At 39.1% G+C, this 26,628-nt stretch overlaps 4 protein-coding genes across 6 annotated transcripts; all 4 read right to left on the reverse strand.

Moving 5' to 3' along the window:
* Window positions 1-37: 37 nt before the first annotated feature.
* Window positions 38-3,958, reverse strand: p2ry8 (P2Y receptor family member 8). The gene is made up of 3 exons (XM_005733782.1): window positions 3,812-3,958; window positions 1,866-2,179; window positions 38-1,521 (listed from the first exon to the last, which is right to left on the reverse strand). The coding sequence occupies exons 2-3, from the start codon at window positions 2,150-2,152 to the stop codon at window positions 822-824; spliced, it is 987 nt and encodes a 328-aa protein (XP_005733839.1). The 5' UTR covers window positions 2,153-2,179; window positions 3,812-3,958; the 3' UTR covers window positions 38-821.
* Window positions 3,959-4,947: 989 nt separating this feature from the next.
* Window positions 4,948-10,180, reverse strand: upf3a (UPF3A regulator of nonsense mediated mRNA decay). Of its 3 annotated transcripts, none has more exons than XM_005733783.2 (10): window positions 9,990-10,180; window positions 9,192-9,298; window positions 8,995-9,101; window positions 8,664-8,762; window positions 8,397-8,507; window positions 8,244-8,299; window positions 8,007-8,165; window positions 7,770-7,903; window positions 7,108-7,396; window positions 4,948-6,241 (listed from the first exon to the last, which is right to left on the reverse strand). In XM_005733783.2, the coding sequence occupies exons 1-10, from the start codon at window positions 10,128-10,130 to the stop codon at window positions 6,053-6,055; spliced, it is 1,392 nt and encodes a 463-aa protein (XP_005733840.1). In that variant the 5' UTR covers window positions 10,131-10,180; the 3' UTR covers window positions 4,948-6,052. The 3 variants fall into 3 exon arrangements, with proteins under 3 accessions (XP_005733840.1, XP_013766471.1, XP_013766472.1); XM_013911017.1 differs by having other exon boundaries at window positions 7,096-7,396; XM_013911018.1 differs by lacking the exon at window positions 9,990-10,180 and adding an exon at window positions 9,400-9,421 and having other exon boundaries at window positions 7,096-7,396.
* A 1,677-nt stretch (window positions 10,181-11,857) lies between these two features.
* cdc16 (cell division cycle 16 homolog (S. cerevisiae)) lies at window positions 11,858-21,902 on the reverse strand. Its single transcript, XM_005733786.2, has 18 exons — window positions 21,674-21,902; window positions 21,438-21,492; window positions 21,080-21,177; window positions 20,886-20,924; window positions 20,622-20,762; window positions 18,230-18,389; window positions 18,026-18,120; window positions 17,538-17,671; window positions 17,253-17,332; window positions 17,109-17,158; window positions 16,953-17,026; window positions 16,713-16,838; window positions 16,006-16,158; window positions 14,486-14,549; window positions 14,325-14,386; window positions 13,908-14,043; window positions 13,117-13,207; window positions 11,858-12,689 (listed from the first exon to the last, which is right to left on the reverse strand). The coding sequence occupies exons 1-18, from the start codon at window positions 21,719-21,721 to the stop codon at window positions 12,436-12,438; spliced, it is 1,860 nt and encodes a 619-aa protein (XP_005733843.1). The 5' UTR covers window positions 21,722-21,902; the 3' UTR covers window positions 11,858-12,435.
* A 512-nt stretch (window positions 21,903-22,414) lies between these two features.
* Window positions 22,415-24,759, reverse strand: cfap97d2 (CFAP97 domain containing 2). The gene is made up of 6 exons (XM_005733787.1): window positions 24,616-24,759; window positions 23,707-23,809; window positions 23,411-23,491; window positions 23,071-23,189; window positions 22,796-22,979; window positions 22,415-22,666 (listed from the first exon to the last, which is right to left on the reverse strand). The coding sequence occupies exons 1-6, from the start codon at window positions 24,657-24,659 to the stop codon at window positions 22,505-22,507; spliced, it is 693 nt and encodes a 230-aa protein (XP_005733844.1). The 5' UTR covers window positions 24,660-24,759; the 3' UTR covers window positions 22,415-22,504.
* Window positions 24,760-26,628: the final 1,869 nt, after the last annotated feature.

A 26,628-nucleotide genomic window follows, 5' to 3' on the forward strand; every position in this document is an offset into this window, starting at 1 on the left:
ACACACACGTGTGTCTATATAGACACACAGTACAGAGAGAAGGTATTTAAAAAAAATAATGAGATACATTGTTACAAAGTCAAAAACAGTGCGGCTCATACAACATATTTGATTTATGCTACATAATTGCACATGCTACAAATATTCTAAAAACAACTGTTATATGAATGTTTGTTAAAATATAGATATATACATATAAGCTACATCATTAAAACTACCTGCATAAGATTGTGTAGATCCCTATCAGTCAGCCAAACCACTTCTGATGCAGTGGCACAAGGACAATGGACCCCTGGGGTGTCCTGTGGGTTGTGGCACCAGGCTTTTGCCAGAAACTCTTTGTGCCCGAGTGATTGTGGGGGTCTGTCTTTTGTGGATTGGGATTATTCCAGCTCATGATCAGATTTCTGTCTGGCTTGGAAAATCCACTTAACAAATCCTGCATTTGTTAAAGTCAGATCAGAAATAATAAGGGGAAACAGGGTTTTCCACCTATGACAAACGTGCTTTGTAATGAGGTGATGGATTCTTTAAAATAAATAGAAAGCTAATGCAGGGATGATAACTAGTTACCCAAGACACACAGCTGCTCTTCATGTTCATTTATTCTGTTATACACACACACAAAGAAAAAACAAACAAAAAAACCCCAACTGGCACAAATGATTTTGAGATTTGACTCAAGACAAAGAGCTTCTCTGACTCAGAGTAACCCGCTATGACTTCCTTTCTGAAGTCTTTCTTCCCCTTTGACCCATTCTCGCTCTATGCTGTGGTGATTGTGGTTTCAAAAACACCTTTCTCTGTGCTCATTCTTGACCTCACTGCGCAGAGTACAAAGTCTCTTTATTTTCCATCTTCATTGAATCTCCACTGCTCAAACTCTGCAGATGTATTATCTCTCTCAGCTTTTGTCTGAAGTCCTTACATGCAAAGTAGTAAATGAATGGGTCGAGGCAGCTATTTAGACAGCTGAAGCACAGAGACAGCTTGTAGGCTGTGTAGATAGACTTCTTATAGTAGAGTCTCAGCACGCTATGTATCAGCAGGAGGATGTTGTTTGGACCAAAGCAGAATGTGAAGACTAAGAGAACAATGACTGCCAGACGGATTGCTCTCTTTTTCTGGGATGTCTTTGAATCACTGGCCAGCTTGCGTATGACACTGATGTAGCAGAATGATGTCACACAGAACGGAAAGAGAAAGAGAACAAAGACCATGCTGAAGAGGAAGGCTGCCCAGGCCGCCATGGATGGAAGCATTTCTGTCTTCAGTATATCAAAACAGGTTGTAATGTTAAGCTGAGGAACGCGATAGGTCAGGTCTGTCGTCATCAGTGGATACAGAGTGCTCAGGACCAAACCCCACATGACGAAGCAGCTGATAAAAGCGATCAGTTTCTTCTTCCTGATCCGCCTGAACAGCATGGGCCTGACAATGCCCAGATAGCGGTCGATACCGATGGCCATCATTGTAAGGATGGAGCAGTACATATTGGAGTAGAAAACGAGGGTCACAAAACTGTAAATGGGAAGAAAGAAAAAACGTTTTCTGTTTAATTGCTGGCTGAAGTAAAAAAAATAATCAGTAACAGGTTCAGGAAAATGAAGTGAATCTCGACTACACTTTCGTATATTTTCTATTTAAAGATGTGACTACTTTCACTGTCATAGCATCAAGACTGTCACGCTCTGTCTCCCTTGAAATATCTGTATAAAATCAGTGTAATAGAAGAAAAGCTGTGGCACATGTATATATATACCTTGATATATCTATATAACTTTGTTGTCTTCAACGCAAGTTTTTTCTGCAGATTAATCAATAATCCCCCAGTCCCATTAATGTCCGAGTTTAATAAAAAGTACCTGCACATGTTTGGTCCCAGATTCCATTGATATCCTTGGAGCTGGTAGGAGATCTGAAAGGGCAGAGCAGCACCGAGAGCCATGTCGGTAAGGGTAAGATTTATCATGAAGATGATGGAAGGAGACTTGGGAGAGGTACGGAAGAGGAGAAGCCACATGGACAAGCCATTTCCCACCAAGTTAATGCCGGTGATGAATATGTACAAAATAGAGATAGAGATGGCGGCGCCAGAATTCTGCAGAAAGTTTATCGTGGCGTTGTCTAGTTTGCTGGAATTCACCTTCATGTTTGAAAGCGAGCGGTCTCTCGTCACCTGTGTGCAAGGGTTCAGAAAAGCCTTGTGAGGTTCACAGAAGACAAGTCAGTTTTTTCACAATATACTGGTGGAAGTAAAGAAATGTTATTTACACTCTAAAAATATATATGTTGGATTTACCGAAACAAGCATGCACACCAATCGCTTAATAAAAAAAGAAATAAAAAATCAAGCAGCTGAAAGTAGCCTCTAATATTACAATGGCAAGTCAGAAATCTTTTTTTAATTTTGAGTGTGAAATATTTACATTTGAGTAAGTCATGTAAATTTAATGTACCCGGCCAAAGTAACCAAGCTTAATTAATGACTCCATTTCACCATTCCTTTGTGCTGTACCCTGTTTGGTTACATGATAACAGCTTTTTGTTAACATCTGAACAGCAGCCATGGATGAGCACACCGAATGGATAAACACCGACACTGCTCTCGCCCACACAAGCATTGGAAACCACATCACTTGTTCCCAACAATGAAAGTGTAAACACAATCTTAACTCAAATGAAAATCACAGCACAACTAAAAAAAGAGAAAAGAAATAAATCAGTGCAGAACTGTCCTGGTGACAAAAGTGTCAAAATCAACGAAACTTAGCACTAGTGTAACATTGCATACACAATTTAAAGTACAGTTGGAGGGATTGTTTGCACTGACAGCTTGCAGCACATCTTGATGTCCTGCATTTCTCATACATCAATATAAATGACTGAGGGAAGAAAAAAACCCTCTCATCCTGTCTGAAGTGCTGTTACAAACAGTATTTTGCTGCAGAAACACAAATGATTGATCTCAAGGTGTGAAACAAATACCTTTGCCCTTATTCCAGGAATCTATTTCTGTGTTGATGTTCGCGTGCGAGCAGCACATGTGTCGGGTGGAGTTTTCACACAGGAAAAAGGTATGCATGATTTGTGGTGCAGAGTGCCAACTGTTGCTATGGCTTATTTTTTTCAATCTTGTGAAATGCTCTGGGGAGCTGATTTGTAACCTGTAGCAAACAATATCCTTAAAAGGCTTAAAACCGTAAACTGAAACTGCGAGACGATGAACGCTACAGCAAAAGCAGTGAATACAAGCACTTTTTCCTCACGCGCCATGGCCCGCATGGCAATCGTGGTGAACAAAGTTACCACATTACAAAGAAAGGTGAAATCTACAGACCACCAACTTTGAGTCATTGAAAGTTTCTTTCAGTTTTAAGCCTTGGGAATTACGTTATTACTTCATCGCTGTTACTGTTAGTGACGACAACACCATTTTGGTAACTTACCCTTTTTCATTTCCTGAAAACTATTTCTCATACCACTATAAAGGCACATTTTTACTACCGTAATGTGTTCTTCAGAATTATATTTTAACATTACATAAACTCACTCACATTGCCTCTCATGAAATTTGTTCAAACTGTTGTCGCCTCAACGCTGTCGTAATCGTTTCCTTTTTTAACTTTTAACTAAAGCACATGTATTTAAAAAACAAACAAAAACAAAACATCATGTTGAATCTACTATTACTGAAAAGGTAAAAATGAATACAAACCATCTAAAATAATAACAATAACAACTGGGCTCGTCTTTATTCAGTAACACACTGGGAAATAATCCGTATTGTATACAAGAGCTGAGAACTCACCTTTGCGAACACACGCTGAAGCCACAAGTTGGCATCTGAGTGTCAGTTATAGATGGGTTACAGATATTGTGACTAAGGAAGGCTGCTGAGGAAATGGGGGTTTGAACTTACGGTGCCAGAATCGCAGGAAATGGATCATGTGACAATCTTTATCCTACCAACTGCACTAACGGCCACCCATTAGATTCAGTCTTGGAAATTACTTGCAACAAGGCAGACATGTGTGACTCACCTCAAGCTTATGAGCACACGTTTACTTGCCACGTTCCCCCACATGCTCGTCTTATTCCTTCCCATGTTCGCCATAATAACTTCAGCTATGGCGCTCCTGTGTAATCAGTTATTTAGTAAAACATTGTGTGACCGAACTCTACTGAGAGCTTCTAAGAAATGAGACTGGAAATGTAAAAACCCACTATGTTTGTGTACAGATTTATAGTAAACCTCTTAAAGTCTTTGGGAGTTCCCAGAGTGTCATAGTGTCTCTTTCGCTTTTGCTCATTAAGTGAGATTATAAAGAAGAGAGAAGGCATAAAGTAAAACCTGTGACATGTATGCCAGTGTGTGGCGAGGAGGAGGGGGGATACATTTGAACAAAAACTGAGCAAAAATAACAAAGTTTAAGGACTAAAGACTATAAAGAGGGATCGTGAGAGAGTTTTTAGGTCTGAGGAAATACCAACTGCCACCTTCAACACCTATATGAAAGTGTGAACATATACCCACGAATGTGATATTACAGTTGTTAAGAGTCTTGTGAGTGAGAATGCATGTTTTTCGCACGTTCATGAGAATTACAGTGTGTACATGTGTGCTCTTATTCTGCTGGTTTCCTGTTGATTATGATACTTCTGCTTTATCTGGGGGAAAGATGACAAACTGTGTCTGTGAGGATATTCTGAAGAAAGAGCAAAAACAAAATGCATGAGCAACTTTTCTTCAATGTCACTTGCGACCCAGCCTTCAACAGTCTCACTTCACCAACTTTACTCTTCCTGCAACGACTGAATACCAACTATATTCATATGCAAACAGTAATGACTCATAACTAGCAACTGTTAATGCATATTATGCACAGGTAAATCTGACTTCACCCAAACTGTTAGACAACCACACTAACAGAAAAAATTAACGGTTTAGTCTTTTTATTTTATCACACTTATGGAAAATTAAAGCAACAACAAAATGATCCAAGAGGTATTACATGTTTAAACACTGTCAGTTTCCATGTTGGGACACGTGCAAAAACAAAAACAAAAATATAAGGCTTTTTAAATGAATATTTGTAGCTTCCCCATTACATTTAGTTGATGGCTTTATTAGAAAACCATGCAAAGAGCATAAAAAATTAATAGTGGTCACCCGTTGGTGCCATACTTTGCAATTTTACATAATTTATTTCTAGGAAATACTTTATAGAAATGTAGAGAATGTGTTCTTCCTGGCTCCTGGGTGATCAAGTACAAAGCTTGGCTCACACGCAAAAACAGGATCTCTGTTGTAGAGACAGAGACGCCTGAAAAATAGGATGGACCAAATTTAAGACACGCAAGTAAAATGGAACATTTCCCCTCATTCGCTCGCTTTTACACACAACAACACACACAAAATTTCCTGCCTGGTATTGTTTACATCCATTCTCTATACGTTCTAGTTGCAATATTCTTAGTTTACATAAAATCTATAAGAGCATTATAAAATATACATGATCTGAGAACTATAGAGGATGCAGAGGATGAGGCAATGGTCTCACAAGTAAACTACTGATGGATGCTGCCAATTAGCTGCCTCCCACAGGGATCACACTTCAATATTATCACTACACAGAATGACACATAACTGGCTCAAGTGCTGATGAAGTTGAAAGTAGCTAGCAGAGCAGTTTCAGTAGCAGCTGTAGCGCCAATCTCTGAATGAGAACACAGGAAGAGCAGGGCATAAAACAAAAAAAGATTTGTTTCACTGTTGTGCTATCATTCTGGTATTCTTTCCTCCAAGTCTTCATGCTCGAGCAGGCAAACCCCCCCAAAACAGAATCCTGACCAACACCCAAATCTCTGAATTTCATCACACCTAACACACAGAAAAATTACTACTAGGCTGCTTTTGAAGTGCTTTTTCTTTCTCAGCGGGGTATATTCATCTTGAAAGCTCAGTGATAACCAGTCGAATCTGTCACCACCAACTTAGGTGACGGATGAATAATTAACTCGTTTTTACCCCTTAACGTGTCCACACTGCTCACTGCTCATCTTTACTTTTCTCAAAACCTTTCTCCAGCCCCGTTGCCATGGTCGCAACCTCATAACAGTGCTCCGTCCTGGATTCAGGCGAGTGGCCCACAGGGATGCAGTCATAGCCTTTGCCTGCCGAGCTCATGCGCTTCCGGTTGCGTGCACCTGGCTGATAGAGCTGCATGGCTGGACGGTCCTGCAGGGAGAAAAGAGCGCAGGGACATGGGAGATACGCTATATAGTAGCAACTTGATTACACTGAGCCTACCTACTATGTGTGGTTACTTGCAATTTGTGATTACAATAGTGCACACTATGGGTGATTGCAGTAACTATCTCCAAGGTTAAATACCATTCATTCAATTTCTAAAAGGGATCTGCTTATTCATACACAACAAAGCAAGTTCACAGTTCTTTTGGGTGAAACTGCTGCATATAAAGCTCTACTGAAGTGTGTGAATGTGTGTGTGGATGGGTGGATGACTAGATATGTAAAGCGCTTTGGGGTCCTTAGGGACTAGTAAAGCGCTATATAAATACAGGCCATTTACCATTTACTGAAGTATTTTGTGATTCCAGTGGGAGTTGCACAGAATCTGGTAAATTGCTTCAAATAATAGGGTGTTAAAAATTGTTATTTTGGGGGTTGAAAACCGTGTGGCTGAAAAAGAACAAAAGCAAACAAAAATAAGTAGTGAATTTACAGCTGCTGGCATCATCTCTGCTTGAAGCCTGAGGGTACACTAACTGACACCTAGCTCTAAACACAAATGAAGCTGTGAAACTGACAGCCTTCAAACAACAGTGTGGGTTTCACAGGTCTGAGAGTCTGGCAGGAGCAAAAAAAAAAGTTGAAAAACCCACTGATGATATCTTTGTTTATGATGCATTTAATTGTGTTTTCACAGGCCTGCTTGGAGGAAACATAAGCTGGCCTACTATCAGATGGAGACAGTCACACATAAATCAATATCTGAAACAAGTCTACACAGATGAACAAATTAGTGATGAAACAATCAGCGATCGCCTTCTCCCCATTCTCATGCTCACCTTCTCGCTCACCTTGTTTCGGAGGCGTTCCTTCCTGTTACCCAGGTCCTCTCTCTCCTCCTTTCCTATCTTATCTCCACTGTCAGGACAGTAGGAATAGCCATGATGGTGTCCTTCTTTCTTTGCTCGGTCCTGGCAGTAGCCCTTCCCCCATTTGGTCTCATCCTTCCGCCGCATGAACTTGTCAAACTCATAGTGATGCCTCTGTCGTTTCCTCTCTTCATCTTTCCCACGGTGATCCTTATCTCTCTGCCTGCGCCCATGCTGTTCTCGCTGCTCCTTGTCACTCTCAGGCTGACCTCTAGTGGTCAGAATATAGATTGCAGAAACACCAGGTTAGACACCAGGATGCTAGTTGCAAAAGATTTGCATTATAAGACATCATGGAAGGTTTTTAAAAGTATTTTTTGGTTTTTCTGCAATACAATTTGTAATTATTAACTGTATATTAATGCTACAAAGATCAATGATTGTCCTTTAGAATACATAAAATATTGCGGCTAATATGTTATGTTAAATGCAATCAAAATATTTACGGTATTGATTTATGTTTTGGTACATATATATGTCTGAAAACTGTCCATAGGGGTGCCGTATTTTAACTAGTAGTGATCTAATTCTGTCAGCCAAAATCAAAACCAGTCAACATGTCTGAATGATTTCACAGTCCTTACTTGTCTTTGGGGTCCTTTGACTTTATTTGTCCTCCAGTTTTCTCCCACTTGCCTCTGTCTGTCTCTCCAGTGTCACTCTTGTCCTTCATTCTGTCTGAATCCACATCATCATCCCGGTCACTTTTCTTAAGGAGCTGAAGGAGCACAAATAATACAGAAAAAACTCCATGTCTACACGCCACTGCATGATCTAAACAACAATGGTTATTTAATGAGATTTTTATGCTGACTGGCTACCTTAATTTTAATGTCTTTGTCAGACAATTTCTTCTGCTTCTCTGCCTCTTTTCGCTTGCGTCTCTCCTCCTCCCGCCGCTTTCTCTTTTCCTCCTCCCTTTGCCGCTTCTTTTCAAGCTCTCTTCTTCTTCTCTCCTCTCTCTTCTCCTCTCTTATTCTCTGTCGAGGAAGATGGGACAGCTTGAAATAGATGTTTCACATTTCAAAAACACTTTGGAGATAGCTTCGCCTTCCTACCTGTTTCTCAATTTTCTTATTTTTGATGTACTCCAGCAGCGGTGTCGTCCGTTTGGCTAAAATCAAGAAACAATAGAATCAGTTAATCAATATATAAAAATCTGTGGTACGCTATTAGTAGGCAGATGGACACATGAAGATATTTTACTGTACCTATGAGCTCTCTGGTCTTGGCCTCTATCTCTCCTAGCAGTGTCTCAGGGTTGGCCATAGACTTCTCCTCGTCACAGGAGTAATTCTCCAAGAACCGCTTATATTCTGGATCTGACCCAGAATGGAACAGATACTAAATTAACAAGTTCTGACCTAAATGTGTCCTATTTAAACACTTTTGATTCTCTGAACATCCTAAACCCATGTAAGAATGACAAACTGTATTTAGGACAGCTTTAGAGCAGGACAGACTCTAATGTATTTTACCTTCTTCAATGCTCCCAGCTTTGGCATCTTTTTTCTTTAACTTCTTCTTCGAAATCTTTTGAAAGGGAGCAAACTCTACGACTGCAGGATACTCTTGGCCTGAATAAATATTGAAACAGAAAGCAGCCCATCACTGACAGACTAGCTATCAGATAGTAACAATGGCAACAAAAGTTTTAAAGTGACCTCTTTGCCCATAAAGATTATCCTGTAACCGTAAAGCAAACATGCTTTTATTTGCATTTAACATAGCAGGATAATGTGGCCCTGTGTGCCAACAGTGATGCAGTGACAATAAAGTTAAAATGTGTTAAAAGCAGGCAAGAAGTACCTTTGTTGTCTATGAAGACATAGCCATCAAATCGGTCCCTAAACAGCAGGATATCCTCAGGGTTTTTAAAATTGATATACGCTCTGGAGAACAGGTGGGGGTACAAACTGTGAAGACAAAATGGCATCCCAAAATTTCATAATTACATTTGTAAGTAAACAGAACTTTTAATCACCTAGTTCAGAAAATATTGATACCTTTGATCTGCTGGGAAAAACTCAAAGTAGTCATAAGATGGAAGTGGACTCAATTGCTCTTCTAGCTGCTCCTTTGACAGGTTGGGTGGGAGCCTTCGAATCACCACCTATAAGCATGTTTGTTATTTTTATTTAACATTTGTTTTACACAGAAATACAGTAAGATAAATAAATCCATCAACTTTACAAAGGCACAACATATACATACCCCAAAAACCCCCTCCATATAAACTCATGTTGTTCAAAACTTAACACCAAAGAGCTACTTGAGGCAAATGCGCAGTCATTGAAACTATGAAAATATTAACTCAACAAAGAATTTAAACAGGCTCAAACACGATATAGCGACGTAATAAAACATTAGCAGTGATGGGAGCCAACACACTAAACAATTACTGAGTGTCTGCTGCAGCAATTCTTACATTCAAAGAACACGGGAATGATATTAAGGCCTAAAAGTGGGGTTACTGGGCATGCATGCTGAAAACAAGAAGTGTATCGGAGACAGTTTTGAGAATCGCCAGCAGTCGTATTCTGCATTCCGTTGAACGTTACATGGGAATGTCATCATAAAATACCAACGTGAAGAGTCGTTACATGAAATGAAATCAGACTTAAACGTGACGTGTAAGCTGAGAGGAGGCTGTAAGTGGGTGAATCCACGGGATCGTCGTGAATCCACTGCCTCAAACTCTCGTCGCTGTCCGCGGTGCTGAAACGATCCCTCCGCGTCTCCTCCATGACGGCCCCCCAAGCAGCGTAAACAATGCGACACGGTTCAAAAGCTCAGCTACCCACCTTTGTAAACACCTCTTTCTTCTCTTCTTTCTGCTTAGGGTTGCCGGAAGTGTTTTCCTGCTCTCTTGGGATGTCCCTAAACTGTATCTCGACGACGCTTTTCTCCTTGCCCACGGTCATCTGGTCCTTTTCAGACCGCATCTCTCTCCATCTCCCTTCTCTTCGCCCGCGTTAAGCCACCGAGTGCTCGCGAGAATACAGTGATGTCGCGAGCGGACAGAGGCTGGAAAAGACAGCTTTGATATCCCGAAGGCCGAAAGAACAGGCGGCAAACTATTTAATCAACAAACATTGTTATCGCTTTTATAGCCTTTTTGGAGTCTCTCTCTCTGTTTTTAAGCGGTTTTATGGTATGACGTTTACGTAGTTTCCCTGTATGGAGCTGTTGTTCTAGCTTGGTCAACAACTGAAAGAAAAGAAAATTTAAAAACTAAAATAAAAAAAAAAGCAAAACAACTAAAATAATAGAAATAAACAATTTTATAAATAAACAAGGGAAACTATCCACTTGGTTGAAAAACGCATTTATTTAGTTTAAGCATCCACAACGGTCTTTAATCAGTACGGAAAAGTACGTAAGAAACAGTTCTTGCAATAATTACACACTCCCACTCACGCAGTGTGTATGTAACTCTATAAGACAGGCTCTTTCGGTGTCACTATGAGGATCCCGAGGTGGGCTTCATGTCGCACTGACTCGCAGACGATGAGCTGCCCGCAAAACTCCACGATTCATGGCAGGAAGACTGGCTCGCTGACCGCCCGTGGATGTCTCGACAGGGAACTGCAAAAAGGTCAACAAAGCCATCTCTTCACATCGGACTCGGCATGGATGTGCACACGGCAAACTGGCGAATTTGTCCAGTGGAATAAACCTCACACTTTTTCAAACCTATTTTTATAAACAAGTACTTTTATTCTTTCCAAGTACAAACAAGTTTTTTTCTTTAACTCAGCACTGAACTTAGGTTGGCAGCACACTCACTACTTAGGAAGGTTTCCTTGCTGCTTCTGGTCTCTGCACACAGCCGAGGTCCCTCTGGTGTCGACTCTGAGCTCTTCATGCTGGGGACAAAAGTGGAGCAGGTGTCCAAGTCCCGGCAGACCTTATCGTGGGTGTAAATGCCGGTTGACTTAGTTGGAGTGCAGCCCATCTCTCCACGCTCTCCATTGAACAGAAGGACCCCACGGTAAATAGCACAACCCTGTCCTGTGGCTCTCAGAGAAGCGATAGAGACAAGTTCGGTGTTTTCACTCGAGCTCAGAGATCCCACCCCTCTCCTTAACTGGAATAAGACACGTGAGAGGCTGCTCAATGCTGCAGGTTAGTTCAATGCTGTTGATCTGCAGCAGATTCCTGCCTTTCCAATCAGCTTAAAAGTTTTAAACACTTCTCACCCACAATGGTTTTTGTTTTTTTTATTCCACAGAGCTAAATATATATATGGAGAAAACAAAAGCTGTTGCTTTTTAGAGAAGTTACTAGAAAAACAAGCCAAATGTTTCCTACTTCTAATTTTGTGATACCAGGTTTAATTTTGTCCCTACTGTTTGCAAACACCACCATTCTCAGCTGTGAATGACGAGGTGTCAAAAACCACACAATAAAATGTGTTTTGTTCCTTCAAATCTCTGTTTAGTGGTTCAGTTGAACACATTTATGAGCAAACAAATTTTCGTGTTAAGTTGCAAAGAACTCTTTCAACCACCAAACGTATAATCTACAACATTTCAGCTTTGACAACTTAGTAAACAAATGTGTAGAAAAAGAAAAATATTTAAAAACTTCTCATTATTATTCACCGAACCAACTGTGTTTAGTAGATTTTTGAAATCAATAGTAATAATTAAAAAAAGAAATGATTAGGTGTTATTCAACATTTCTTTATTTCAAGATAAATGCATTGTTTCTTGAAAGAATAATCAAAACGCTTTCCCCTACCAAAAACGGCTTGTTGTTAGCTGGCTCTTTATTCAAGTTGAAAATCCACAGGTTAAGCATTGGGGGTGGGGGCGCTGCCACAGGAACTGTAGTCTTTAATTTATGACGTGAGGTGTGTGGCTTCTTTCCCCTGTTCATTCAAGTGTCATAGGAACACATGATCCCAGTGTCTTAACCCAAGGTCCAGTGCTGTGCCTTTGCTAGGCCAAGTACTAAGCACCTTAACCAAGGCATTCCCCTTTTAAAGTGCATTCATGCAAACATAATATGCAATACAGCAGGTGCCGTATCAGATTTAATCTATACTTACTCATGTTAATAATGTTCACAACTGCCTCTTCTGTGTTTTGCTGCTTAGAGAAACAACAATACTATGCACAAGACGGGGAAACCTCAGGAAGCCTTTGGTAAAGAGCAGGTGCTAAGGTTTTGTGTTGTCCTTGGGCATGGATATGTGAACCTATGCCACCCTGTTGCCACGACAGTTCCACCTCGTGGCAGAGATCACGTACTGGTGTCTGACAAGGTGTCTAACATCACGTCGCTCTCGTACATGTCACACTCCAGGGTTAACGAGAGCCGAAGCGGCGTCTCCAGCATCATCTTGTCCTGATTTGGGATAGGCGTTTCCAAAGACATGATGCTAGTGTCTTCCAATCTCGGAGTGGCTAGAAGGTCATCAGGCTCTGAGGTGTTCAGCATCTTCATTAGCGCTGGAGTGTTCAAGTTGCCTCGCACCTTATCGTTGATGTCTGTGCCTTAGCAGAAACAAACAGGAAGACTTCATTTTCTGAGGCAGATATCACTCATGTAATTACAATTAAGCAGACTTAAAAGGACAGTTAAAGCCCAAATCTATTTTTTTATAATTACCCCTTTAGTCTAAAGTGCTATTAATATATTGCTGCAGATAGCTTTGGATTTCAGTGGAGAATATTAGAGAAGATTATGCTTTTCCTGAGAAAGTCTTTTTGCAACCACAGCTAGCCTCCAGACCTTTTTATTGTCTATGGTGGCATCACAAATACCAGGTTCCTAAAAAGGTGCCTAATCTCACACAAAGGAAATGCCCTTTTAGATAATAAAAAATGTGACTATGAATATTTTTTACAGCTAAATTCTTTAACAATTTACTTTATATGAGACATAAGAAATGTGAAAATATTTTCCAAAATTGAAACCAACCTATATATGCATCAGTGTCACCGATGTACATCTCGATACAGTGGCCAAGCATCGTCACAGAGAAAGTGTCATCCCTTTTCAGTCCCAGTGCCTGCCAAAGAAAGACAAAACCCCCCCAACAAACTACTTTAACCCTTTTTTAAAATGATAAAAACAGATTGTTTTGACTATGTTTTATGTGCTAATAATACAATTATGTGATTTTAATGGCTGATAGTATTGTGGACAGCACCCTCAACAACAAATAAAGAATTAAAATGAACGTTTCAAGAGCTAAAATAAGAATTAAAACCAAACATTGATCAAAGTCATGCATTATATCTGTGGCTTAAAAACCCCCAAAACAAAGTCACTGCTAAATCAAAAATACCTCTCTGCATTTGGCAATATTATATTTTTTAAGATGCAACTATAATATAGCTACTTTATCTTATTAACTTGTGATAGAAGTCAAATTTTTGGAGCCAAGTCATTTTATATTTTAAGTGAACCTGTACGATATCTAGACGGTGTATAGTTTATGTCAGATTATTCTTGTGTACTTTTTTTGGTGTACGTGTTTGGTTAACTTAAAAAAAAAAAAAAAAAATCTGATGGGCTATACATTTTTTTCCTTCTTTCCTACTAAAAATGCTACCTAAAATACCAGTAACACAGTAATCTTATGAGAGATTCATTTTAGTAACTTTGTTTCAGACGGTTAAGAACCCACAGGAACTCCAACTCCCTGTGAGTGCCTCTTACTAAAAGACAAACAAGGAACAAAACCAACGGATCCCTTTAAAGTTTACCGTGTGGAAGTAGTCAATAGCACTTTCAAAGTCACCCATGAGGCTGTGCACGTATCCTATCGCAGCATAGGTGGAGGCGTGCTGAGGGATCAACACCAGAGCTTGACGGTGGTACTCCAGAGCCTGGTCGTACTTTCTAAGGAAACAAACACAGCAACATGCAAAGCTGTTACTCACTGAGTGAGCCAAACATCATCAGCAGGCTTTACATGTCATAAATAGTGCATTTAAAATGATTACAAAACTTTCCATTTCTATGTTTCCTGATGGAATAACAACAGCTATATAATTTTCCAATTTATATGTAGCGAAATTAATCAGTAACTATAAAATCAACTTTGAGCGTATCATGTACCATGGCAATGAGACATAACACGGTCTGCAAATACAGTCTTGATGTAATTAAGTAGTACTTACTTCAGTTTCCGACATACATGACCTAAGTTGTTTAACAGAGGCTCCCACTTGTCCACAGTAACCTTTAATTAAAAAAACAAAATTACAAAAATATTGCAAAGACTTAAGTTTTCAAGACATGGATCACATTGATGGTATCAGTTAAAACAATCAGCTGTTACCTCATTCCCTATGGCTTTGATCTTCTCCAGTGCATCAAGAAACAACTTCTCTGCTGTCTTCCAGCTGAAACAGCAAAAATGTTCTTAGAAGGCAACTAAATAACTGTCTGCAATCTGTGTACTAACACATGACAACAGTGCACTCTATACATTAGGATTTACTCAAATTTGCAACATCTCTTAGATCTCTTACATGGTTCCTACACTGTACTTAAATACCAAGACTGTATAAAAACCAAGATTACATAAATGCAAACACACGTCATGCAACGACTTCCTCAGATGGCTACTTGAGGCTGGTTCCAAAATTGTTGTCACGGTCCAGTGATTTCCAACATTACAGTTGAAACTCGCATGTTTACAGAACAAAAGGTCACAAAAAGCAATTTGTCCATAAACTCCCCCTTCATGACAACTGTACATGATTTAGACAACTTCAATGAACTAAAGCTTAAAATAATGCATAATTAAATGATATCTGTGTATGTGTGTACGTGTACACTTGGGTGCTCACAAAGGCAGCAAAACTTGGTAACTAGCTGCTAAATTTACCTCATTTAATTATCTGCTTGTTAAGTGACGCACCAAACCTGCTTACGGGGCCAAGCTCCTACTCTGTTCATTAAGGCTGTCGTCCTTTAAATGTGCTGTAATGCTTTACATCTTTGTTTAATTTAATATAAACACCCTCTAAAAATAAGCTCTGATCACTGTCGGCTATTCATGTGCATCACATTTTTAGGCTGTTTGAATGGGTAGATTAAGCTGAGGTTTAGCAATTTTCCAAAGGAAGTAATGCAAAGCACGCACAAAAATGTTGATGTCTAACCTCGTGCTGTGGATGCATCATTACAGATGTTCTGTTGACTGGAGTTTGTTTTAAGCATCTTTACCTGCCCTATGATTGCATTTTCTTTGCCCACCGGGAAACCTCACATTAAGTTTTATTGAGGGAGAAAAAGTTAACGTTCATCCTCCATCACTACTTTGCTAATGTGTTTTTAATATCCTAATTAGCTACATAGCTTTGTAGCTAGCTACCACCTAGATCAACTTCAATGGACAAACATTGCTGTTGTTTAGTTTTCTGTCTTCATTCAAGTCTGAAGTGATACCAGAACAGCACATTTGAGCTTTTTAGAAATCACTCAATCAGAACATGGTATAATCATCTTCAGGTGGAAACTACTGAGCTAATTTTGTAACTGTTAAACTTCTTAAATCCTCTTTTTCATAGATGCTTGGGTGGTTAAGCTCTACTGTAACACCCAGAAGAGCAGCCACACTGATCATTTTATTTAAGATGAAAGAATCTGGGCCATTTTAAACTCTCGTTCATACCACAGTGTTTGTTGGAATTTGTAAACCGAAGCAGAGCTGCAGACCAACAGGAGACATGAGCGTAATTACACCCATCCATTCTATACAGTTTATGATACCAATATCCATTTGCTGATGACAACATTTATCCTAAATGTGTCCAACAAAAAGTTTAAGGGTGTTTGTGCCGTCATACTCACTCTCCATTTTGAAATGCAACCACTGCCACTTCATGAATGACAAATGGGTCCTCTGGAGCAATGCTAAGAGCCTGGCTGAAAAAACGTTCTGCTAACTTGGAGTTGTTGGTTAATCCATACTCCAACCCAATGTAGAGCATGGGCAAGTGACACCTGTGTAACAGAGTACAGGAAACAGGAAAGCTGAATCTATCCTCATCTCATGTTTTACAAGCACGTCAATGCACACAGAATACTCAACAATAACATGACCTGACTTTTACATGTGACAGTATGTTGTGTTTCTTAGTCACCATTATAGTCTAGAAAGATTCAAGGAGTCAAAAGCATGCACTTAAGCATGAATGTAAAGCAGGAATGTCACAATGACCCCAAACCAACACCACAAACACACAAATAAAAGGGTGTAAAAATGGCTGCAGACATTTAAGCCAATATTTTTTTCTTGTCAATAGCAGGAAATGCTTTTATACTCGTGGCTCTCAGCATGTAATCTGGCAAAAATACAGCAAAAATATATGTATGTTCAACACAACCTGGATGGCATTATGCTTGGATACTGCTGAGGTTTTTAAAGGACATGATAGAAACATTTGACTCTTTTGTAATTAAAGTTTTAACAAAATTCTTTACCAACCGCAGCTATATACAGACAAACATTTTACATGCGTATGGATCATTCTCTGACACATCAATCATCAACCTACCCTTTCATCAGCTGAGCAGCAGTGAAGTAGGCAGCCATGGCTTGGTCATGCTCACTCTCCACCGCAAAGGAATGCCCATAGGCAATCCATGCAGGACCGTAAGTCCTCTCCAAAGTGGTGGCTTTGCTTAAGGAGATGTACAACAGCAAATATGTTTGAGAGACCAGAACATAAACTGTCACTAACTTTTTTTTTTGTAACAAAAAGGATGGATTTCTCTTTAAGAGGCAACATAAATACCTGAGGTATCGTCGAGCATGTTCGTTTTTATGGCCAACCATGAGATAGTAGCAACCCACAGCAAACCAAGACACCTGGTTAAAAGGTTTTTAGTTATCAGCAAAATAATTGGGGGAAAAAATGTATAACAGATCAAATAATGAAAAAAAAACTTACTGGGTTGTTGGGATACAAGTCTACAAGTTTGTGTGAGAGGTAAAACAACTCTGCACGGACAAAAACAAAACAAAAACATTAAACTGATATTCAGGGGAACCAAACTAAACATGCTGTATGAATAAACCCGTGTATATATTTTACCATTTGCTTTTCCAAGCTCCACCAGTGTTCCTATGTGGACTGGCAAACAGCTGGCGTGGAAGGGGTCTTTAACCATTACCCTGTAATCAAAACAGGTGTACTTCAGGTACATCACCAAAATCAGAAGTCACAAAAAATGTATTTGCTAGTCATTCATAAATCTAAATGTATACAAATATAATCTAGCGTAGTTAAAGAGCAAAATCTACAGCTAGATTTCATTTTCTTAGATTCTACAGTGGCACTAAGTCTGCTACTACTAGATGAAAACCCTGGGACACCTACATTGATGTGAGTTTGTAGCACATCTTGAAATCACAGTTATAATAATGCCTTTCAGCAAGAGACACGACGACATCCAAGTTGTCCTGAAGACCATTGACCATCTCTGGCACCACTAAATCACTGGGCTTGTTATACTGCAGAGGAAAGCAGAGAGAGCATGTGTGAAATTCATGTCTGTGAAAGCACATAGCAAGGTTAAAATGTGAGATGGTGTGAAAACAGACAAAACCATCACACAGCAACAACAGACAACAGTCACTCTACACACTCATGCTTATAATAACTGCATAGAGATCATTTTTCTATAATTTGTCATCAGCAATGGCAAACCAGTGAGCTGATATCACAAAAAATATCCTTAATCATAAATTCACTCTTAGCGTTAGGCCTTTGGTTGCAATCCTTGAGAAGAGGGGGAAAAAAATACCCCCAACTTTATAAATTCACAGTTAAAATCCAGTTGTTAAACTAAATGCATAACCCCTTACCTTCTTTAATTTATTCTCAAAAAGGAAGTGTAACAGCTCCTCTTCCTCCTCAGTACACTGTTGACTCAGAGGAAGTGAGTCGAGGAACTCCTTCTCTGTTGGAAGATGAAAACGTACAGCGTTGTTATAAACTACTGGAATTATTATGGCATTAATGTGCACAAAATGGAATTCTTAGTGCACACGCTGGCCACAGAGTCTCACCTTCCTGTGCAGTCAACATGTGGTGGGACGTTAAAAGGTCAAAGGCTTCAAAGCAGTACACATCCAGTTTCAAGGCCTCTTTGTAGCTGGAGGTGGCCAGTGGTCTGTTATCCATGGCATCATAGATCTTACCCCGCAGGAGGCAGATGGAGCTGCTGATCTGAAATATTTCATTGGGAGCAAAGATGAATAGAAAGAAAGGTTGAGTCTATGACACTGGACATAAATTCATAGAGTGTTAATACTCCATACATAACGACACTGGACAGCATTTTGAGATAATTCTCACATCCTGAAGGAAAGAACAATTTATGCTATTTCTCTACAAACAGAATTTGTGTGGATTGCACAGGGACATAACTCACTGGTACAAAGGATCCTTCATGCCTCAATACGTGTTTGAAGACCTTGATCATTCTTAATTTGTTTGAAGTGTGGGTGCTTATTGAGGAACTTGAGCATAGGTAACTGGTTTTTAAAATAGATTATAGAATTCACTAATCTCAAGTCCAAAGGAGGAGAGTTACAGAGACTGGGGGACATTGTTTGTGCTAAAATGTTTCAACCCTTCCCGAACGCTTCTTTCACTGCACATGAAAATGGTTTTCACTAAAGGTGGAAACAGAAAATGTGGTTCACAAAAGGTACAAATATACTATTAAGTATAACCTAGCTGTGTAGACATAAGAGAAGATACTATCACCTGGTGATGTGCAAACCAAAAGTGAGCAAATGACTCAACTGAGCACCGCTCGCTGCACTCACTAGTTGTACTCAATAACACAGGAAGAGCAAACGATGAATGGAAATGGAAAATGTTTACATGGTGGGAAAGAAGAGCAACCCAAGATACACCATCGCAGATAGAAAATATTTCTCAGTTTCAGTTCCTGGAGAGTTACAAGGCTCGATTATGTTTGTTAAATTAAATTGTTAAGCAGTTATTTCACTTTTACTTAAACTGGATATGAAACTCTACATGTATTAAGGTAATTTCCACCATGGAGCCCTGCTCTAATTGACTGTCACAAATCTAACACTGTCTGTGAAGCTGGAATTACAAAAAATAAGTGTTTTAAGTTAAAAGTGACTGTTTTTAGAGCATGTCTAGCACCATCTCGTCCAGTACAGACTATGACTTCACTAGGTTGATTGCTGCTAACAGACTAAAATTAGTTCATATTAGCTAAATAGTGACAAAAACAATATCACAGTGGGAAAAAAAGAAAGCTAAAACTAAAAAGCAGCCTCAGGGTGTCATTTTTATATGGCCCCTGGCTGAAAGAATTAGTTTCATGTTAAAAAACCAAAGCTATACTGCCTACTGTCACTCTGTGTCTCTTAAGCATCAAATGGTTTCTCGTTGTTGGCTAGTTGTTAAATACTTTTGTAAATGATGTCTGTGCGAAGGAGAGTGTGCTTGAGTCAGGTGCTCCAGCAGTTTAACAGACTGACAAGCTGAGCTGAAGTTGACACCGTCTCCTCTGCATTCGATTTTCCCTCGTGAGGTCATGTGAAAAGACCACGCCAGCTGGCAGAGCATGTCCACAGGATGCAATCAGCACTATTTTATACAATAATCTAACACTCAGTTATCTCAACGTTAAGTGTCTTTTTCTAAGCATACCCAAACAGGTTACAATATAACTGGTTACTACATGTGATCAGGCCACAAACATAACACTAAGTCAGTATTGTAGAATATTGTCCGCAGCTAAAAAGTAAGGGGCTTAACGAAAATTCCTAAAGTCCTCAACAAGATCAACTATCTTCTTACTGTTATGTATGTCTGTATGCACCTCCATCTCCTCCCTAACAGGTGGGCCAATCTGAATGAAAGTTTGCAAGAACATCGTCACACATACAGCAATTAACTACACTAAGCGGTGCAAGACCAAAGCCAAGAAGATTATGAGGGATCTCTCCCATCCCAACAATGAACTCTTCTCACTGTTGAGGTCTGGGAAGCGCTTCCACTCCCTTAAGGCCAAAACAGAGAGAATGATGAGGAGCTTCTTCCTCTTACGCTCTGTCATTACTACACATCAGTAACTGTTTATTCCACTGTATACTAGTGGTGCAACGGATCAAAAGTCTCACGGTTTGGACTGGATCATGTTTTTTTTGTCACAGATCGGATCAATTTTCAGATCAGCAGAAAAAAAAAAGAAGAAAAAATTTAACTCGTCATTTACTTATTTAAGTGTTTTTTGCCTATTAAAAACATTCAACTCAAGACTCATTCCACACAATTATATAAAAACAAATTAAGGTGCAATATAGGGCAGTACAGGGCTTTCTATCTACAACTCCGCTGTGATATAATGAGCGGTCAAATCATTTAAAAATATAACTCATTAAACATACACACCACATGGCAACCCAGACTTACAGAAGCAGGGGACATGTCCCAATCCTTGGTTGATTCTGATGTCTCATTGTCTTCCTTTCCGCTCCTGTCCAAAAGCTTTTTGCTTGCTGGCTCTTCTGCATCTAAGATATCCAAGGCCTGCTGGAACTCTTTGGCAGCATACTAGAAAAAGCAGAAACAAATAAGAAGCATTAAAAATGACAGATCTAATCGATTATCTGCAATTTAGAAGATTGCAGAAAAGGCTCTAACAACTGGCATGTTGTGCATCTTCCATTTACTTACATGACACCTTGCAGCAAGATACTGACAAGCTCCGTACAGCTGTTAAAGAGAAGACAAGAGATGTTTAAAACTTTGGTCTGACATTATGCTGCTGACTTTTTTATGACAAACAGTTTAACTCTAACACACACCACTCCCGTACTAAACACGGTTATAAAGGCAATCACCCACTTTTCAACACTCACGCAACGCACCTTGTCAAGTTTACGTGAACGGAGGGCATGGGAGGCTCTGTGGTACTGTGAGGTCAGATAAAGGCACTGAGCAAGCCAGTAAATATCCTGGGGATCTTCTGTATGTAAACAAAGTCGATAGGGTTATCAGTTTTAGAGGTTAGGAAGTTATCGCTGGCAGGTTTCACACCAATGAAGATGTGCTAGGATGCTAATCTGTTATCCGCCCAGACCGCTAGTAAAACTTTCTTTCAGCTGCAACGTAACAGGAAAACGTAACCACTTCCCATGAAGCACCACACACACCATCATTAGTTTTGCTGACAGGTTAAGTAATGCTACTCTAACAGACAGATTAGAACTACCGTAATTTGCTCACCGTGAGAGAGAGATGCTATCTTGTCGGCCCAAAACAGAGCACTCTGGTACTGTTGCTGTAAACAAACACACAAAGGCACCGCATCAGTCTCCAAAATATATGTCAAGCTGCTCACTGGCTGTTATTTGTTAAAGAGGAAAACAGCAAGAGTTCGTTACCACTGACACCAAACGTGCTAAAAAAAAAAAAAAAAGCTAGCGTAAGCTAGCAACACAGAAACTAATATTTTTTCCTACCTGATCGATGTATTGCCGCACTCGCTTTCTGAGTCTGTCGAGGTTCATTTTGACTTTTTAAAAGTGGACTGTCAAAAGTTCTGACTATCACAAGTGTGTCATTCTAAGAAGCAGAGGAAGCAATGCACTAAAACACTACGTGAGATCTCGCTAGCTGCGTAAAATCAAACCCGCGGCTTCTTTCTGCAATGAGTGCTCCGCTAAACCGTTCCGTAAGGAAACTACGTCGTGATAGAAAGTTCCACGTTGACGCTCCAGGCCCCCGGGCCGCCTAACCTAACAACAACAACAACAACAACAACAACAACAACAACAACAACAACAACAACAACAACAACAACAACAACAACAACAACAATAATATATGTTATTTCAGTGTATTTCCCCTGTTTTTATTTGTCATCACATTAACAACAGTGAAGACAGATACAACAGGAACACCTTTAATTTTACAGCAGTTAAATAAACACAATACATGCATAACAAATAGAATAAATCGGCAGAATGGTATAGGGATAAAAGAGAAATACATTTTAAACACTAATGACTAAACAAATATCTTAATAATGTAAGAAGTATTCTGAAAGTAAAAATATAATAGAATGAAGTCAGGATAAAATGAAATACAAACAAAGTAACAATATGAAAAAAGGAAAAAGAAAACTGCATTTAAAATTGCTTACCTAATCACAGAATAACAAATACTGCACGGCATTAACATTTTTCCTGTTTTTATTTTTAGGTTTATTAGGAGTCCTTGGCATTTTTAAATACATCAAAAACATGTGACTTGTCAATAGAATGACTGCTTTAATTGATTTATTTTGAATTTTAGGGTGTATCTTGTGATTTCTTTCTTTCATTCCTTTTCTCATTTGGTAGTGCATTTGTTTTAAAGGTATCTGTGTTCCTGTATCCTCTTCCTTGTTGCTCGTTTTTCTTCTTTTGCTTTGCACCACATTTCCTGTTTACCTTGCTGCTTTTTTCTTGTCCCTAGCAGTGACACATGAGATCAGGTGTTCACATTTTTATCTGATTTGTACATATAGTGTGAAACAAAAGCATATAGAGCATAGAAGTTAAGGAATGCAATGCAGCTTTAAGGAAGAAAGAAAAGGACACCTTTTGCTGATTTTCTCTGTCATGAGGATAGTGACTAATTCTTTCCATCACTTCGGTAGTTTTGAGCCAATCCTCGTGCCAAGCCCTCACATGGAAAGGTTTGCACTGGCTCAGTTTAAGCTGGATCCTTTGATTCTCTTGGGCAATTCTGAGCATTTCCAGCTGCTGATTTTTGTTCCCAGGGCTATATTGAAGAAAAAGAAAGCACAATTAAGCCGCCTTATTTCTGGGAAAACCCTATTGTTCTGACACGGTTATTACGAAACTTAACTGACCTTTTCTTTTCATAGAAATTCCAGTTGTCGACTCTTCCAGGTGTGCTCATAATATGTGATATATTCTCTCTAAGCCTATTGTTTTCTCTCTGAATCTCCAGCATCCTCAGCGATTCAGTCTTAATTCAACAAAATGTGATTAGAAACAGTCACATTTACAGGAGGTTATTCTAACTACATGTATGTAAAAACTGTGTTTTAGTCACTCTAAAACATTGTTATTACATTGGATCACTTCAGGCTTCACAATACTTTATTCTACACTGACTGGAGGTAAAAATAATTTTGTGATTCTAATTATTCATTTAAATTTCTTATGTTTTCTCACTCAAAGGACAACCTTGTGATTCTTCTGCTTGGGAGTGAGGTGACTATATGTCTTTGGTGGTCCCGTGTTTACCACTGGATTTGCTGTCATCACCTTGGGGGAAAAAAACACATACATGTCTGTCTGAGGCGGTAAACCGTGATTATCCTGACTTTAAAACAACTGTATAAAACAAAAAGGTAGATTAGTTTGTGACAAAAAAAACCCCAAACAACCTAAGGTCAAGACATTTAGAATATGGGCAAACAGGGAAAATGATGACAAATGTTTTCTTTTTAAATGTAAAAATCAAAGACTTTTCTCTTAACTCTTTTTCTGTGCATGTCGTACGCAGCCTGGTCCAATTTCTCCTGCAGGTATTTGCTTGCAGTGGGAAACAGGGGCACTGCTAAGGGATGCAGCGACAGCTTCCTGTAAAGAGAAAACAGAAAAAAAGCTGCAAAAAACCAAGCCCTTTACACTCAGCAGAAAACAAACAGTTTCACACATTTTAATGATACAATGAAAATGAAGAAAACTATAACAAATAAAATCCACATGGGGACTGTTTTAAAATTGCTCAAGATTATTTCAAATAGAGTATCAGAATCAGAATACTTTATTAATCCCTGGGGAAATTATGTGGGTTATGGTTGCTCCAGTCCAGTAACATTAAGAAAAACAAAAGCAAAAACAAAAACAGACTAAACTATTAGCAATACAATATATTAAGATACAATGAATAGCACAATATAAGGAATAGCACAATAAAAGTATGGGCAAATTATGCAAGAATAACAAGCTCTGGGATGCCCTGTCCAGATCAGGGGTGCTTCTTTTTTCTAGTACCTATAACTTGGCCATCTCCATGGCTCTTATACACCTGCTCTATGTGGCAGGTATGTGTTTCTGTTTCATGGACTGTATGTTTATTTATGAGTGCTTTAGATGAACTTATTTGTATCCAGTTCCAGCCATGTAAACGAAGTGAATCCCCCCAAAGGTTCACGGTCCCTGGAAAGTTTCTGCAGTGGAAAATAGGCTCATGCAAAGAGGACAGCTTTGCTGAATAAATAAAGCAGTAGGGCCTATGTAGAGATGGGACTTTTTTTTCCTAAATTGTCCAGCATCTCTTAATCCAAATAAACGACGGACAGTTTGTTAACAGGGTGCATCAACAGTTGGCGCGTACGCCAATAAATCAATTAGCGTAAATACCCTCGGGCTCCCTGCCTCACCTTGCAGTCTGTGGTTGCCCTGCTTCCTTGGTTTCTTTACTCATCTTTCCGAGAGTACGCTGAACCGTCCGCGCGGACTAAAGCTCAGAAAACTGCAGCGTGTTTCGTGCCAGTCATACACGGTTGCCATGACAGCAGAGCGAGAGAGCGGAGATGAATGGTTTCAAACGATGCGCCTGTTTGGTTTGTTCCACACAGAGAAACACATACAGCCACAGAGAAAGGCTAATTAGCGAGCAGACTGTGGAGCGAGTGGCTGTAAAATGAGCCGCTGTGTGAAGACGCATTTACACAGTTCAAAGCTGAAAATGAGGAAAATGAGCTAGAACATAAACTGCTTTTATTTATTTTTTTAGTTTACTTTTACAAAGTAAAACAAATAAATAAATAAAGTCTGACACTTACTGTGTCTGGCTAGACATTATATCCACTAATCACTTTGATCTCTTCATCTTTTAGAGCATCAGTGGAATTAATTTAACCATATGTAGAATGAATTTATAAGCTGTAAGGACACAGTATACATCTTTTGTATTTTAAGTACATACGGTCAATAACAGTGGGAAACTTACACCAGTGCCACTTAAACTAACACTAGTGCAAACTTAGTTTATACACAAAACAAGAAATGACATTGTTAGATTTTGCCTGGTCATGAGGAAAAAGTTAATTATTGTGAAACCTTTAACTTAAATTAGAAATACAAAGCATTACACTTCTATACTGTGGTATCACGTTGGATTATTTCAATGTGTTTATAAAGTATTATGTGTATCATCCGGGAAATAAAAGACAGAAAGAGGAAATCAGAGTTGTTGAATGAAACCTATTCTAGTGATTTGACTCTATGAATGAATATACATGCAACACTTCCCCCTACTGACAGGAACTGGCTACGACGACTTTTGACACACATGGCATTTTTACTTTTAAGCATTCAAATTTCACGCTAGAAGGAACAACAACAACAACAACAACAACAACAAAAAAGCACTGATGAAAAAATGGTCACGTCACCGTTTTTTCACACCCTTATAAGCTGTTATAAATGTTGTCATTAAGATAACAATTAGCCAGAAAAATAAACTGTAACATTCACTTCACACATATTTCAAACCTGTAAATACTCATAAGCAAACTGTTCTTCAAGTACAGGTTTGATGAGAATATTGCACAATCACAAAGCTGTCGTAGACGTTAGCAGCTGATGTCGATCTGTCACGGCTACAGGCCTCATGTCTGGCATTTCCCCACAGATGCCCTCAGAGGTGAATTAATTGGCCCCCCTTCCATCTCCCAGCGTAGTCTTGCCTCAGTGCGTGGGAAGCACTCTCATGAATGAATTATATGCAATAAAACATTTCCAGTCCACTTTGTTATTTTGTTGTATAAGAGGAGATGTGTTGATGGGACAGACGGAGAATACCAAGATGGAAAAAAATCATGTTACATGCCTCTAGATCTCTTCCATCCTATTTTTGTTTTGTTTTTACACTTTTGTGTTTTTTGTTGAACAGTTAAACTGAGATATTTGTAAAATGTTTCTAGGTCTTTGAATATGTGTGATTATAGCATGGGCAAATGTCTGTGACCAATTTTGAATTGATTTGAATACTAAGCCCTTCAGGACCGATGACGTTTTGAAGGCATTCTTGTGCAGTTTATTTATGAATTTATTGAAATGTTCTGACTAAAACCCAAATTCCATTTCTCATGCAGACTGCAGGCGACATTTGGACATAAAACTCAGACCTTTCCAGGGACTGTTGCAGAAACTTTACAAATAGAGTTTCTGCTGTTTCTGCTGCACAGTGTTTAACTTTGTCCAAATAAAAATTTGACATGCTATCAAAATGCTTAAACCTTGGTCTTATAAGAACATAGAGCCTTCTACTTTCAGACTGTTGTGTACACTTTCTGCCAAAGACTTTCCCAGATTTTAATACTGTGTTTACATTCACTGGCTTGGTATGATTATATTAGCATACTAATATACTATATTAAACTATATGA

The sequence above is a fragment of the Pundamilia nyererei genome, unplaced genomic scaffold (assembly GCF_000239375.1).
Source record: "Pundamilia nyererei isolate P.nyererei 1_Seehausen unplaced genomic scaffold, PunNye1.0 scaffold00055, whole genome shotgun sequence".
Taxonomy (NCBI): domain Eukaryota; kingdom Metazoa; phylum Chordata; class Actinopteri; order Cichliformes; family Cichlidae; genus Pundamilia; species Pundamilia nyererei.

What these genes read in the sequence shown, in the direction of transcription:
- upf3a (XM_013911017.1), bottom strand. Translation starts at nt 10,130, where the DNA reads ATGCGGTCTGAAAAGGACCAGATGACCGTGGGCAAGGAGAAAAGCGTC. An exon ending in TTTTTCCCAGCAGATCAAAG is followed by an intron (nt 9,102 to 9,191) that starts GTATCAATATTT and finishes TTGTCTTCACAG; the next exon opens with TTTGTACCCCCACCTGTTCT. An exon ending in ACAAAGACATTAAAATTAAG is followed by an intron (nt 7,904 to 8,006) that starts GTAGCCAGTCAG and finishes GTGCTCCTTCAG; the next exon opens with CTCCTTAAGAAAAGTGACCG.
- cdc16 (XM_005733786.2), bottom strand. Translation starts at nt 21,721, where the DNA reads ATGAACCTCGACAGACTCAGAAAGCGAGTGCGGCAATACATCGATCAG. An exon ending in TTGAGAATAAATTAAAGAAG is followed by an intron (nt 17,672 to 18,025) that starts GTAAGGGGTTAT and finishes TTTCCTCTGCAG; the next exon opens with TATAACAAGCCCAGTGATTT. An exon ending in GCTGCTCAGCTGATGAAAGG is followed by an intron (nt 16,159 to 16,712) that starts GTAGGTTGATGA and finishes TCTGTTACACAG; the next exon opens with GTGTCACTTGCCCATGCTCT.
- cfap97d2 (XM_005733787.1), bottom strand. Translation starts at nt 24,659, where the DNA reads ATGAGTAAAGAAACCAAGGAAGCAGGGCAACCACAGACTGCAAG. An exon ending in GGGCAACCACAGACTGCAAG is followed by an intron (nt 23,810 to 24,615) that starts GTGAGGCAGGGA and finishes TTCTCTTTACAG; the next exon opens with GAAGCTGTCGCTGCATCCCT. An exon ending in ACGACATGCACAGAAAAAGA is followed by an intron (nt 23,492 to 23,706) that starts GTTAAGAGAAAA and finishes TTTTCCCCCAAG; the next exon opens with GTGATGACAGCAAATCCAGT.
- p2ry8 (XM_005733782.1), bottom strand. Translation starts at nt 2,152, where the DNA reads ATGAAGGTGAATTCCAGCAAACTAGACAACGCCACGATAAACTTTCTG. An exon ending in CTGGGACCAAACATGTGCAG is followed by an intron (nt 1,522 to 1,865) that starts GTACTTTTTATT and finishes TCCCATTTACAG; the next exon opens with TTTTGTGACCCTCGTTTTCT.